The 16,237-nt window shown below is 34.9% G+C and overlaps 1 protein-coding gene across 3 annotated transcripts in view; it reads left to right on the forward strand.

Annotated features, from left to right (window-relative positions):
* The window catches only part of LOC150082242 (protein Obscurin-like), an 865,351-nt gene that overhangs the window by 322,005 nt on the left and 527,109 nt on the right, over nucleotides 1–16,237 (forward strand). For all 3 annotated transcript variants that reach the window (XM_090379203.1, XM_090379204.1, XM_090379205.1), the window contains 2 exons: nucleotides 4,540–4,645; nucleotides 11,633–11,808. In XM_090379203.1, coding sequence (XP_090235329.1) covers nucleotides 4,540–4,645; nucleotides 11,633–11,808 — 282 coding nt within the window. The remainder of the gene's footprint in view (nucleotides 1–4,539; nucleotides 4,646–11,632; nucleotides 11,809–16,237) is intronic.

Genomic DNA, 16,237 nt, shown 5'->3' on the forward strand with positions numbered 1-16,237 from the left:
GGTGCAAGGAAGCCTGAGGCTTATGCTATACCAGCATGAGAGAGAGAGAGAGAGAGAGAGAGAGAGAGAGAGAGAGAGAGAGAGAGAGAGAGAGAGAGAGAGAGAGAGAGTCAGTCAGTCAGAAGTAGAAAGAAATCATCAAGAAAGAGAAGATTGATTATATCCAGCTCAGGACCCTTGGTGTGCCAAGCCCATACCTACCAGATGTGAGCCTCTGAGGTTGTTTTTAAACATATGGCAGAGAAAAAAGTGCATGGGATGCATATAAATTAATTTATATTTGGACCATTTAGACAAGCATGCAATTATACTACATTTGTAGTATAATTAGACAAGACCACCCATGATTTGTCAAGGGTGGTCTTGTCTAACCAATCTGATGTGTTACTATGATTCAATGACCAAGGAACCAGATGCAAAAAATATTTTTGACATCATATACTTAGATTTCAGGAAGGCTTTTGATACTATTGCACATAAAAGATTACTATACAAACTGGAGCAATGTGGCATTAAGGGCAAGTTACTTCTATGGATAAAGGGATGGTTAAGTTTAAAATACAAGAGTGGTTATCAGTTGGCACTGATAACCACTTCGTGAACTAATATTATTAGTGGAGTTCCCCAGGGTTCAGTGCTGGGCCCATTGTTTTCAATATTTATGAATGATATGTGACTGTACAATTAGCCCCCAGGTCGTTTTCATTTTTCACTACCCTGAGTGTAGAACCACACAGTTGATAAGTTACTGCTACCTATATGCAGTACCTTGAATTTGTCAATGTTAAACTTCAACTGCCTTCAACTGCGCATATATGCAGTCACAAAGATATTGATCAATGATTCTTCCTCTTCCTCAGATTATGAAACTGAGGGGGCATAAATTCAAATTGAGGAAGGGCAGTTGTAGAATAGATGTTCAGAAATTTGCCTTTATCCAGCAGATGGTTGATTGCTGGAACAAACTTCCATCTGTAGTTGTGGAAGTTGATTGGTTAAAAAAAATTCAAGGAAGAACTGACAAACTTTTAGAGTGAATGGTTGCGTGAAATGGGATTTTTTTTATTTTTTTTTTATTTATGGCTGATACTGTATAAGCCTGCTTTTTTGAATCATATGCTACTAATGCCAATGCTAATGTAGGTATATCAGATTTAATGTCTAAGTTTGTAGATGATACAAAGGTTGGCAGAATGGTTAATGGCAGTCATCAGGGAGAGCTACTGAAACAACATCTATAAAATTGGGTCAGTGGACTAAGAAATTGCAGTTGAAGTTTAACATTGACAAATGCAAGGTACTGCATATAGGTAGCAGTAGCTTATCAGCTGTGTGGTACTACACTCAGGATAGTGGAGAATGAAAAAGACCTGGGGGTAATTGTGCAGTAACATATTAAATTCTCTGAGCAGTGCAGACATGCTGCCAGGATACATGGGGTTTTATCAATGATATACAGAAACTTTGCAGGCAGGGATAACGAGGTGATTATCCCTTTGTATAAGGCCATGGTTAGGCCACATCTTAAGTACTGTATACAGGTCTGGAGGCCTCACTTTAAGAAGGATGTAGATCTGAAGGAACAGCAACAAGTTAGTCAGGGACACAAAAAGGTACCCTTATAAAGTTCAGTTCTATGAATCGCAAAACTGAAAACTAGACACCTGCAAGGATTGAAGTGTTTATGGTCTTAAATGGATCAAGTGAATTAAATGCTAGTGACATCATAATGTTTGCTTCAATGATACACATAAGGGGACATACATTCATTTAAATTGAAAATAAATGTTCTTTAAATTAAGCCATAAAGTGAATGATTTGTTGAACAGACTTCCATCTGGAGTTGATTAGAGAGGTGGGTAGTTTGAATCAATTTAAGGAAGAATTAGACAAATTATCAGAGATGATGAAATGAGGTGTGCAGTGTTTTTTTTTTTTTTTTTTTTTTTTTTTGGCTGATGCTCTACAAGCTTGCTTCCATGCATCTTTTGCCACTGCTAATACTAATATTAATGTTTTGGTACACCCATGTGCTACCTTTTTAGTGTAATTGGATTCATATCCCTCAGCCTCCTAACCTTAACAGGCATATTACTAATTTTACAATGGACTGAGTCCTCCTCTTCACTGTTCTCCCCTGTTGTACACTCTCAGTTGAAATATCACTGCCAAATAGCTGTTTGATTCATCTACCACATTGTCAGGGTTGTGTGATTCACTTCTATTTTTTTAAAGGGAATCTATCTGATTTACTCTTTTCTTTTTTACTTTCACATATGCATCTCCTTTCATAGCTTCTTTGTCTGCTCTCTTGGCTGTCTTTGCCATGGATTTCTCATACTCAACTTTCACATGTCTTACCCCATCAGTGGTTTTTGTTACAAATATGCTTATAATTGTCATATGAAATGGTGTCTTGCCAATAATCTAGAACTGTTCCATGTTTTTCTTTTTCTCACTTAAACCTTTCAGCTCTCCAATAATCCAGCTTGCTTCTTTATTTTGTGGGACTTTCAAAATGGAACTAATATATTAGTGGCTTCTGTGATAAATCCTGCCAATGACGTGAACTTGGTGAGTTCTCCTGTAATTTATCTTCTTCTGCTTTTTAACTTTGTGTTGCTTGGATATGGTGATGTTTTGTTATTAATTTATAAAATACTGACATATCAGAGTACAAGCCACTGGAAATTGCAGACTCAAGAAAAGTTCCAATAAGACAGTTATGGTTTTTAGGTCCAACTGAACTTTTCTGTAGTTTCCAAAGCAGTGTGTTTGCTGGTATCAGTTAGATTCATGTTGTGATGTGATTGGATTGTCTGCTGAACATCAAACTCTATGTCTCTCAAATTTTGACTAATGGCCTACATGGATACATAAATAAATTAAATAAATACTATACACTACTCATATAAATAAATAGAAAACCCTCTAATTTTCATGTGTAACGTAACAAATGAAGATTGTTTCATTGTTAATTGAGTTGTGTATACTGTACATTACTCATATAAATAAATTGAAAAGCTTCTGATTTTGAGAGTTTGTAATGAAGATTGTTTTGTTGTTAATTGTGTTATGTATTTTACAGTTTTATGAATTTTCTATCATATCAAATAAGTAACTCAAAATTGTTGAATCATCCTTCTTTCTACGTTCTAAGCAGCTCTACATCCTTCTTGAAAACAGGCCTGGAGGCCTCATTTCAAGAAGGATGTAGAGCTGCTGGAACGAGTACAGAGAAGGGCAACAAGATTGGTAAATGGGACAAAGGGGTGCTCTTATGAAGAAAGGCTTAAGTTTTACGAATTACAGTGTCTGGAAACTAGGCACCAGCGAGGTGATCTGATAGAGGTGTACAAAGCCTTGAATGGTTTGAGCATGCTCAATGCTGATGGGATTCTTCCTCTTGCTCAGAATAATCACCTGAGAGGGCATAAATTCAAATTGAGGAAAGACAGATGTAGGATAGATGTGCGGAAATTTGCCTTTAGCCAGCGGGTGGTTGGTAGGTGGAACAGACTTCCATCCCTTGTCGTGGAAGTTGATAGCCTAAATAAGTTTAAGGCTCAGCTGGACAGGTATTTCGAACGAACAGAGGGGTGAAGTGGAAGTGGTTATTTTTTATTTATGTTACTTTTTTTTTCGGCTGATGTCTGCATAAGCTTGCTTTCTTGCATCAGATGCCTCTACTAATGCTAATGCTAATGCTAATGCTAATCACTTGAAGGCTTCATAAATTTTTTCTTTCTTTTATTTTTTTTAAATGAAAACATCCAGTAATCTGAAATATCTGATAATCTGGCACTGCCATGAGCCAGTGGATGCTAAGTTATCAGATTTCTAATGTTTTATGAATTTTACAATTCATATTTTTATGCCTGCCAATTTTCCTTGTATTCCTGAAGAGTCTAAATATCTTTTGTCTGGTTTCTTTTGGAAAGTTTACTTTCCCTCCAATTCCAGTAAAATTTGTTATATGTATTTCAAATGTTTTTCAATTATAGACCTACCAAACATATTTATGTGGGTTTAATAGCTAACCTTAGCTGACTTTGTTCATATTTAGTGTAGAGAATAGCACATACTGAACTTGTAACTTGGGTTTTGCTTTATTATTGGCCAGTAATAACATCTCCATGTTTTTTTGTGATTTGTGCCCTTTATAGACACACAGATTTTCTTAACTGATTTTTTTTTTTGTTCTAGTAAAAGATAATAGGGATGGGCGGCTTACTTGAGGAGTGGTTTATTTTCTGTTAAGTATTGTTCTCTCCAAGTTTACTGGATTTGGAATGACTACTCCAGAATGAAAAAAATGTTTCTATTTTATATATGAAAAAAGTGTTATTTTTTATTCAGACTGTTCTTTTCCACAATACTCTAAAAGTGATTTGTTATATTGCTCATTATTATACTTTGTTTTTCGTGGTCATAAAAAAGTGTGTTTTTTTTTATTAGTTATAATAAAATGGTGACAGTGTAATTTAATATGGATTTCAACATATTTGTGATAGTAACTTAAGTATTATGTTGATTTAGCGCCTCCATCTTTCCGTAAGAAGTTAAAAGATATGGCTGTAATGACAGATGAGCCTGTTCGATTTGAAGTTGATGTTGATGGTACACCAACTCCAGAAATTAAGTGGTAAGTTTGATTGCACATAGAAACAATTAAAAACTAAATGACTGTATAAGCATTCAGGTATCCCTTAATGAATGCCTAGTATAATTATTTGATATTTCTTAGAATGAATGCCTATTGACAGTATTTTATATTTGGATGTCAACTAAACAAATTATATAATTCTCAAGTTTGTGTTACTTAGAACACACTGCAAGTATAACAAGTACTTGTAGAGCTTCAACAAAAAACATAATTGGCACTATTCAGAAAGATAGAAATAACAAGAATGTTTTACTTGTTACATATATACAAGTATATACTGTTTTTCCCAGGCCATAAGGTGCACTTTTTTTTTTTTTAACCTGGAAAATATTAGCTAATCTTTCCTGTGTCTTATGATCCAAAGGTATACTAGATGCACACTGTATTGTTTTTTATCTCTACCTGTCTTGAGAAGGTATGGTCAGAATGTCTATGTAGCATTCTGGAAAGTGTGTGACCCTTTTAGTATGACCAGCTCAGATCACATGTAATGGAGGCAGAAAAAAAAAGGATAGTTCTGAATTAATCAGAGAGTTAGCTGTAATTCCAGCAGGCATTAGCTAACTGCAGCCACTGAGCATCTCAATTAACAAACCCTTTAAAACATCTGTGCATGAGGATTGAGTCAAATAGATGGTGGCACCAAACCATGATTTGACACCAACCAGGTGAATAAAGCAACCAGCAATTTCTTAGATATGTGAATTGGTTAAAAATTCATGGAAATTAGTGAAAAAGGACATAGTTGACAAGTCTTTTAAGAAATGTGGAACTAGAAATAGCTTTGATGGCAATGAAGTTTATATACTCTTTGAAGAAAATTCAGACTATATTATCAGTAATGATACACTTTTGCAGTTCTACAAGTAAATTCTGCTGACATTTTGTGTAGTAAGCACTTTTAAATTTGTGTTATATGCAATAAAATACTACTTATTTAGCAGTAATAATAAAATGAAAGATAATAAAATACGACCATCGCATATGCTACCAATAGCATATGTAGTGATATTTAGTTTTACTCTTTTCTGCATTTTTATCAAACAGCTTATTCCTTGATCCTTGGCTGTCTAACTTATTACACTCACTGGTATGTGTGAACACTTTTCTCTTGACTGACTTGACTTAAAAAGAGTGGAAGTTAAGACAGGACTGAGTTTTGGAGGGATTAAAGTTAACTAAGTTTTCTTTACTTCACTGAAGAATTACCTGGAGATCCACATTTAAGTTGAAAAATTGAAGCTGTTTGTGCAGGACAAGGTTTTCAAATTGTAAGGTGGAATGTAATGTGCTATTATCAGCAAAAGTATGGATAGGAATTCCAGTCAGTGGAAGAAGCCCCTTAATATACAAGAGCAAAAGAGTGGGAGAAAGAACTGAAGTTTAGGGAACATCAGAATTAAATTAAAAAGTTAGAAGACAAGTAGCCATCACCTGCAGGGAGTGGTCAAAAAGAAAACTGGATAGACATATTATACTGGAGTTTACTTATTTCGCGCTCGGGCTTCTTTGGACGACACGGCTGTGTTGTGGGAGGCGTTTCTTCCTTGGGTACTTGTTCCTGAGCGTAACCCCAGTATACTCATGTGACTGCCTAGTGGCTTTTTATATTAGGACAATGGTCTCGACTCTCAATAAAACTATCCGTCGGATGGGAATAGAAATCGCGGCTTTGACCAGTGCTGTGTTTTCACTACAAAACCCTTTCAGACATAGTCGGATCTTGAGTGCCACAGTATAAGTTCTTTTATTCTAATCCTCTACTTACTGATCATCATGTGAATGGAGAACAGGTCTGAGGCATAGATGTTTAAACAAAACATAGTTTAATACATGGATTATATTATAGAAATGGTACATATATGGTAGATACAGCTCGAATGGCAGTGACAGGTAAATAATAAATCATTTAGTTACAACAATTTAAACTGACTCTATAGAAGTAGTTAAGAGTTTTTAACATTGTTGATAATTTGGTAATTAATGAGCCCTTCGTGTGGACCACTCATCTCTGGCACGAACTGGCAAGTGACATACTGGTTACATTCACTGTCAGTGAAACATAATAGGTATCAATACTAAATGTCGCGCTATTTAGGATAGCACTCATAAGATAAGTTTTAACCTGTTATACATCATGTTATCTATAGTGAATTTATGATAGACGACAATACTAAGTGGTGTGCTATTTAAGATAGCAGCATTAGGATAGTCTATAACTTAACAGTACTAACATAATTAATCATATTACTGAGGAGTAAGGTTTATGTATAGCTGTAGGGAGTTATTATAACTTACCGAAATGAGGACGACTCATTCTACAGGGTGCGGAACTCGGCAAGGGGATTCCGTGCTTTCTCAGTTTTTCAATATGTGAGTGAGAATAGCAGACTTTTTAATTTTTTTTTATATCTTCTTATGCTGTCCATTAAACTTCCATCTGTAACTGGCACTCTGTAACGTCTTGTGCTGTTCCTCTCTCTCTCTCTCTCTTTCTTTTTTCTTGTATTCTTGCCGTTCGTATATATGCTCTTTGTCATTTGAACTTCCACCAATCTGGTGTTTGGAAACAGGGAGGGGAAAAGATAATCTGCGGTGCTTAGCGAGAAAACAGCACAAAGTAGTTTCTCTGAGAGCAAGTGGTGCTCATATTTTTGGACTCACAAACTTACTTCTTCGAAAGTGACTGTTATCTCGAGTTAAGACAGTAGTGACCAGGGGAATTTGTAACCGTGAAAGCTACTAAGTTCAGATAAGGAATTGACACTACCGACTTTAGAAATCTTATTATTTGTCGAAGAGTGGATACGCAGTTAGTCATTTTAGATTAGTATTTATGTTTTCCGCTGGAATGGCCAAAACAACTCTTTAGCAAAAGGGGCACTGCAAAGGGGGGGAGAAGAAATGTATGGGAAATGCCTGCAAATTAAGACAAATGTGGGCATTTTACAGACAATTGCAAAAAAACAACCAGTAAACACTAAGATGTAAGCTTATTTAGAATCCCTTTGTGCTAAACATGATCTAAAGCCTTACAAAAATCAAGAGCAACTGCTTGAGATTCACTGAACTTTTCCATTGAATTTTTCCATAGTTAGTTAACATTAATCAGCCAATATATCACCATTGGATCAACACTAACGGAATACATATTGGTGATCACTTATTTGATGGAAAGTTTCTGACAGTTGGTGCTTAATAAACTTCTCCATTATATTGGAAAGAGTAGAGGCAAGCACAATGGGACAATAATGGGATGGGAGGGATTTGTCACCCTCTTTGGGACTGACTAGATATGAGCAAATTTCCAAGCAGAAGGGAAAAAACCTGTGGAATAAGAAAGTTTAAAATGTGAACTTAGAGAAGAGCAAGCTCAGCACAAGTTTTGAGAACAAGTGGAGAAATGCCATCAGGATCTGGAGTTTTTTGGCATTGAGATTGTTCAGATTTCTTCTAACATACTTTTGTTGGAAGCCCACAGGAGGCATTGAGTCAAATCTACTCAATATGGCAGGAGGAGCTTTGCCAATATCATTAGTGCAAGAGTTATAAGAAACATAGGATGCTAATAAATCGGCTTTATTTTTAGCTGAGGATGTAATAGAATCATCAGGTTTTAACATAGGCGAGAGTATAGATGGAACAGAAGTCATGGCCAGTAGTTTTGGCAAGAGCATAGAATGCTTGACTATGATTTGGACAAGAGCAAGTTTTCTGCTCTTAGCCTGTTCAGATTCAAATTTGGAATGATTAATAACTGTTTTGCAATTATTGTGAGCTTTGGTGTAGGTATAAAAAGCTGGAGATTTTGATGCAAGCTGATTGCAATATGCAGCATTCTTATCTTGAATAGCTTTAGTGCATTTATTGGAAAACTGAGGTTTAGATAAAGAACAAAGTTTTAAGGTGGAATGTTGGAATAAAAGATTTCATCCCTGCAAGAATAATTTTTCTGCTAATGTTTCTCCCGAGTATGAGTGATGTCATTTGAGGCTATGATAGGCATCATGGTGACATCCATTATTCCTAATTTTGAGGATACAGCATTAAAATGGTGTTTGCAACCCCCACTAGATAATCCATCATACTGAACCTGATGGTAATTCTGTGGGAGGCATCTGGATCAGCCAGTATTTAATCTTGCTGCCTCTTGAAAGGAATCTGAGTAGTGTGTATATGAGGGGGACACTGTTGAGTCCACAATATGTAAAGGAGGAGCTGGGTATATACTTTCTGTGTCTATGCTATATCCAAAATTTCATTAATTCATACAAATCCCCCACTCTACTTTTACATCATCTACTGAATGCATCATCACGAATAGTCAAACTAATAGAACAATTTAACCTCCAAAAAACTTCCTTACTCATTTCACAAATATAAGTGGTCTTAGTTCCAATCTCAGTGACATCCGTTTCCACCTATTGTCTGCCAAACCCCAATTACTTTTCCTGATAGAATCCCAATTGGTGGTTGCTTCAACCACTACTCATCTCAGTTTCCCTAATTATTCACTGCATAATTCCTTTCAATTCAAAGGTTATACTTGTGCATATTTCTATTCAGATATTCCTTGTCAGAGACTTCTAATTTGGAATGACCTCTTTTTTTTTTTATCTCTTCTTGCTTAAAATCTCTCTCTACCCTTTTTTGTCGAATTCATCTCTTGCCTCTATCATTCTCTGAATTTCCACTAATCAATCTGACCTTACCAGAATACCAGAATACCAGACAACCCTGACCACACCCAAAATCTCTTGATTTTCAGTCAACTTTTAAGTGATTTTAAATTGATTTAAAGTGTTGTGTTTAGTGTGTGTGTGTGTATGAATCTATCATTCTGATGTAGAAATTTAACAGTCAGTTATATTGAACAGATTTAACTTGGAAAAAATTGCCATTTTGTGAGGAATTATTATCTCATTACCAAAAAACTATCTCTAAAATATGTGTTTACTTGCAGACTTCTAAAGATTTTAAAAAAATAATTAAAATTCTAAAATTATGCTTAATAAAAAATGTGTTATTTTTTTTTTCCTAATTTAATGTGAAAATAAGTAAAGCTTAAGAAGCTGAAAGTGAAAAGGCTATGCTGCATCCTTCTTGCCATTTTCTGATTTATTATGGATCTTTCACACTACCATAAAACTTATAGACACATCCATATATAAGTGGTTGGTATTCAAGTGCAAAGTTATGTACACTGCAAGTTCAAATTGATGTGATACCATAAAATGCAGTAATAATTATGTCTCTACCTTATGAACTCCTCTGACACTATGTGATCCTCCCAAATTATAAACAGAAAATTGATTTTGTTTGTACATATATCTTTACATATATAATTATATTATATCATATTATCTTTGTATTAAAACCTTCCCTGTTTTAATTACCTTAATTCTCTGATGTACCATATTCATAATGACTGTTATAGCCCTTTTTAAAAAAAAAACAAAAAAAAACCATAAATATTATGTTTGTAGATTAAACTGACATTTTTTTTTTTATATTTACATATTATACTGGTTAATACTCCCCCAAACTACCATTTCACCCTTTGAGACCATTTGTGAAATCGCAAATGGAGAGATTAATAAAATATATAAAAATATATATACTACATGTTTATTGTTGTTGTTTTAGTATTTGTCAGTTTCCTATTTGCTAGATTAAAATCACAAGTTGGCAGGAAGCAAAAATGATACACCTGAGACCAACTGATTGAGCCGCAGTGTGAAAAAAGCCCATAACAATTGCTTCCATTTCAATTGGATTTTAACTTGTTTTGCACAGTGTGGAGAAACGCTAGTTGTAACTTCTCTGCTATCTGAAAAAGCATTATATAGGTAAATAATAACTTGAAAACTGCTGTTCATTTTTGTTCATCATGAGCTGACCAAAAATGCCTCCATTTTTGTCAAATTGCATAGCATTTTATGTCAGATTGTGAACATGTTAATACAACATGCTGTTTTCTTTTCTTTGTTGATGTTTTTAATAAATTCACTTAATATAAAGAATAATTAAAGAATAACCATATAGTTTTTATTTTTACATCAGGTAAGATATTTTAAAACATTTAACTTGCAGCTAATTAAGAGAAGGCTGGACCTTTGGTTGAATAATAGCTGGTGGAAAAGCCCAAATGTGAAGTGTTTCTGTGCTGATTTATCTATTTACTGCAGTTTAAAAATACGGATGTGACATATGATATGCAAATATTTATGTGTGAGGGAGTAATTTAGATATTAGATATCTGTAGTTGAGACATATCCTTCATAGACCAAAAGTGGTACTGAACACATAAGCTAGATTCTTCTATACAAATCAGCCTTCTAAAATTTGAATCAAATCAACAATCCTGATTTGTATCAGATCAGGATTGTTGAATCAGGGCTCTGTGCTGGAACCTCTTCTTTTAAATTGCACTAAAATTTAATTTTTGTATTAATATGCAAAAAACTAACATATTAATATTTGTAAATTAGCCATAAGTTAATGTCTATGGTTCATTCTGCAGTTCTTAATGTGTGGGTTATTAAAAATTCTGTACAGTACTCTATTTCTTAAAAATAAAATATGCTTTCAAAATGGTAATCTCTATTCAAATATATTTACTTTTGTAATATGTATTTTTGTTATTTTAATTACCCATTATTCATTTTGAAGTCTATATTTAAGTAAAATAAAGGAGAAATTACTATTTTTTTAATTTAGAAAAAGTGCAGCAGAACTTATTTGAATAAATAGTGGGTCTTATAAAATAATATTGGAGCAATATTCCTTAGAACAAAATTTTGCTGAAAAGTTAGACATTTGAAAACTATTACAATAAAATGATATATACAACTAGAAGTTTTGTTGCAACGAAGCTTTACTGTAATATTTTTCCAGTGTATAACCAGTATATCCCAGATCAGTAACACAAGCTGTATTCTGCTGGTATTATTACTTGTTTTATAGGTATAAGGATGGCCAACAGCTTAGTCCAAGTGACAGACTCAAAATGATCCATGAAACAGATCATATATATGCCCTTGCAATTGATAAGGCTAAAGTCGAAGATTCGGGGAGCTATTCCTGTGTTCTAAGTAATTCTAGTGGGAGCCAAGCTGGTTTTGGAAATCTTGTAGTTAATGGTAAGACATTTTAATTTCAAGTTTTCAATTATACATGTTAACAAATTTTAACTTACTTTTTTTATTGATTGTATAAGTTTTTTTTGGCAGATGGGGAATACGTTTTCTTTCTTGTATCATTATGCCACTTTAATACTAATAAGTGAATTGAGTGTATCGTTATTGATGTAGAAATTAACCTGGTGTACTGTGGGTAGGATTAAAAGTTATTGCCTTGCACATGGATTTTTTAAAATAAATATGTAAATACTAAACTTATAGCTATAGTACTAACTTCTAACATTACATTCTTTCAAATATCTTTCAATAAAGTCAGATTTTTAAAAATTCTTCTTACCAAATTAAAGATATCAATAATTATTGATTAATCAGTAAAACAAAATAAACAGTTATTTAAAAATAACAATTTGCAGTACCCTTATATACAGTGCTTGAATTTTAGTTTAGTTTTGTTATTAATAACATCTTTTGTTAGAATGCATTACTTTATAAAACTTTGTGATAGACAGTATTTTCAGTGTAGACTTATTTTGATGAGATCTGAATCTGCCTTGTAATGGATATTTCTAAATTAACTGTTCATATTCTTTACTTAATCAATAATATTTATTCATATCTTTAATTTGACAATAAAGGCTAACTTGTGAGGTAGAGATTCTTGACCTTATAATGAATGTTGATTTTATATAGTAATAAATGTTTTTGAAAAGCAACTATATTCAAAGATATTTGATAATTTGCATTATAAATGTTAAAAGTTAGAAATATGATTACTTACTTAGTTTACTTCTTTGTAGAGTAAAATGATTACTTTGCACATATGCAGAGTAGTTATTTTACTTTACTTGGAGTATTCTGCGATTTACTTGTCTGTGATATTTGTGATTCAAGTGGATCACAAAATGCAATGGAGATTAACTATAAAGGCACCTCCGTAGCCAGGTGGGCAGAAGCAGCAGTGCGTAGCACACACTTCTTGATTAGATCCGGGTTCGAGCCCATGACTACCAAATACAGAGGATGCAGAAAGGTCAGGGAATGACCACCACATATCCCTGGAGCAATATTGCCTTAGTTGCTAATGCTCCTAAAAACCAAATAACAAACAAACAAACAATTAACCATAAAGACCAGAAATAAAGTTCTAATTTAATATTCAGTAATTACTTTAATTTAATCAATGGTTAGTAAATTCCCTCCCTGGTTTCATTTAATCAATGGTTAGTAAATTCCCTCCCTGGTTTCATTTAATCAATGGTTAGTAAATTCCTCCCTGGTTTCATGCTTTTTATTTATATCTCTGATTTTATCACTTTTATTTATACCATTTTTTTGTAAAAAATCAGAATAGTTAGCGAGGAAAAAGAAAATATGCCTATATGTAGATGTGATCATGTATAGCTGATTTAATAAAAAGGCAGATTAAACTATTCTCAATTCATCAGTAATAGTCTTCCTCAGTCTCTCTCTCTCTGGGTCTCTTCCCCTCAGCTTTTCCCTCCCTCACTTCCTTCATCAATCCCTCACCTTGAACACATTCAGTCCAGTGTTTCTTCTACCTTTTGATTATTTCAGTTAAACAACTCTTCTCACCCACCCACCTTTCTGAAAATCTCTTCATTTCTCACTTTAGTAACTGATCTTATCTTTTCCATCTTCCCCTCCATACCCACATCTCAAAACTTTTAGTCATGTTGATTTCCTCCATTCTTAATGTCCATGTCTCTGCTCTATAAATTACCACACTCTATACCAGACATCGTACCAGTTGTTTCCTTAAACCAGTTCTCATCTTACCTATAGCATGGGACAGTTACAGAGTGATGAAAAGTACTGAAGCCTACAACAGGTACAAGTTGATCTGTAATCGTACCACAAATAAGGTCAGGGAGGCCACAGCTGTGAATGAGAAAGCATTGGCTAAGAGAGCAAAGAATGGGGACAAGGAATTTTTCATGTAGTAGTAGTAGTAGTAGCAGTGACATTTGATGCAAGAAAGCAACTGTATGAGCTTATGCAGCATCGGCCAAAAAAAAAATAATCACACCATTCCCTCCAATTAACCACCCACTGGCTAAAAAGGCAAATTTCCACACAACTAATCTACATCTGTCTTTTCTTAATTTGAATTTATGTTCCCTTAGGTTCGTAATCTGAACAAGTGGAAGGATCCCATCAGAATTCAGCGTGCTCAACCCATTCAAGGCCTTATACACCTCAATCAGATCACCGCGCAGGTGCCTAGTCTCCAGCCACTGCAATTTGCAGAACTTAAGCCTCTCTTGGTAAGAGGATCCCTTCATTCCCCTCACCAATCTTGTTGCCCTTCTCTGTACACGCTCAAGTAAATCTACATCCTTCCTAAAATGAGGCCTCCAGACCTGTACGCAGTACTCAAGACGTGGCCTGACCGTTGCCTTATACAGAGGGATAATCACCTCCTTTTCCCTGCTAGCAAAATTCCTATATATCATTGACAAAACCCCATGACCTGCCCTGGCAGCCTGTCTGCATTGCTCAGAAAACTTCATATCTGCCTGCACAATTACTCCCAGGTCTTTTTCATTTTCTACCACCTTAAGTGTAGTACCACACAGTTGGTACGTTTCTCTGGGGTTACTTCTACCCATATGCAGTACTTTGCATTTGTCAAGGTTAAACTTCAGTTGCCACTTCTTAGCCCATCTGCCCAAATTATCTAGATCCTGTTGCAGTAGCACACTGTCATTACTGTCATTAACAACCCTGCCAACCTTTGTATCATCTGCAAACTTCAACATTAAGCCTGATATACCTTCATCAATATCATTGATAAATATACAAAACAACAGTGGACCTAACACCGAACCCTGTGGGACTCCACTAATAACATTAGTCCAAGAAGAGCAGCACCCATTGATTACCACCCTCTGTCTTCTAGCATGTAACCATCCTTTTATCCATTGTAGCAACTTACCCTTAATACCATTCTGCTCCAATTTGTACAATAGTCTTCCATGTGCAACAGTGTCAAAAGCTTCCTGAAATCCAAATATATGATATCAAAATTATTTTTTGCATCCAGTTCCTTTCTAACCACATCATAATATCCTATCAAATTTGTCAGACAAGACTTTCCCTTAACAAACCCATGCTGTGTCTGAATTATTGCTGCAGTCTTGTCTAGATGATCCTGCAATGCATCTTTAACCAGTGACTCCATTATTTTACCCAGAACAGAAGTTAAACTAACTGGTCTGTATTTACTCGTGTCACCCTTCGATCCCCCTTTGTGAATTGGGGATACATTTGCACATCTCCAGTCCGTGGGAACCTCCCCTGAGTCCAAGGATGCTCTCATAATTATGGCTAAGGGTTTGCTTAGTTGCTTTGCCGCCTCCTTTAATATAACTGGATAGATCCTATCCACCCCAGGTGCTTTTCTTATGTTTAACTTCAACAATTTCTCCTCCACTTTTCTTTCAGTTATTACAAAATCATTAAGTATCCTGCTACAATTTGATAACTTTCTGCCATTTTCAAACCTTAATAATTCCTCATGTGTGAATGTAGATGCAAAATACTCATTCAGTTTGTTTGCTATCTGAGCAGGAGCATCAACAGTCGAACTATCGATGTCAAGTGGACCAATCAGATTCATCCCCTTCCTTTTAGAGTTTATATAAGTAAAGAAATCCTTGCTGTTTTTCTTAGCATCTTTTGCCAAGGATTTCTTGTAATCTGCCTTCGCCTGCCTAACCTCCTTTGTCACCTGATTACAGACTAGCTTATATCTGCCATAGGCTTCTGAGTCGCTTGATAATTTATATACATCCCATGCATTTTTCTTCTCTATTACGAGTCTCATTAGTTCATTAGATAACCATTTAGGCCTAAACATTGAACAATATTTCTTAATAGGTATGAAACTTTTAGTAGCTTCCACGATTAATTCCTTGAATGCTTCCCTTAGAATTTACTGTTGGTAACATCGTCAGTTTATCCCACTGTATGTATGTGAATACAGCAAAGAAGAAAGCTAATCAGATCACACCCTTGTGCACTGGGTGTGGAAAAGTCTTAGATAACCCAGCTGATGTTGCGGATGAATTGAATAGGTACTTTACATTTGTCTTTACTGATGAAAGACCTTTCATGCTGAGAAGAGGTTGTGCGAGTGAGGCTGAGCCATATGAAATTAGTAATGTTGTAATTGCAGATGATTTTTATTAGAAAAACTTTTGAACATAAAGACAAGTAAAGCTCCGAGTTGATTGCATATACCCTGTAGTTTTGAGGGGGAGCTTGAGGGAGTGTATTGAATCATTGAGGTTAATTATAAGGGCATCTTTGGACTCGGGGGAGATTCCTTTGGATTGGAGAAGTGCCAGCGTATCACCAGTACATAAAAGTGGTTCTAAGAGTGAAGTCAGTAACTACCGACTGGTTA

This window comes from Mastigoproctus giganteus, chromosome 8 (genome assembly GCF_048544385.1).
Source record: "Mastigoproctus giganteus isolate SK-2022 chromosome 8, ASM4854438v1, whole genome shotgun sequence".
Classification (NCBI taxonomy): Eukaryota; Metazoa; Arthropoda; class Arachnida; order Uropygi; family Thelyphonidae; genus Mastigoproctus; species Mastigoproctus giganteus.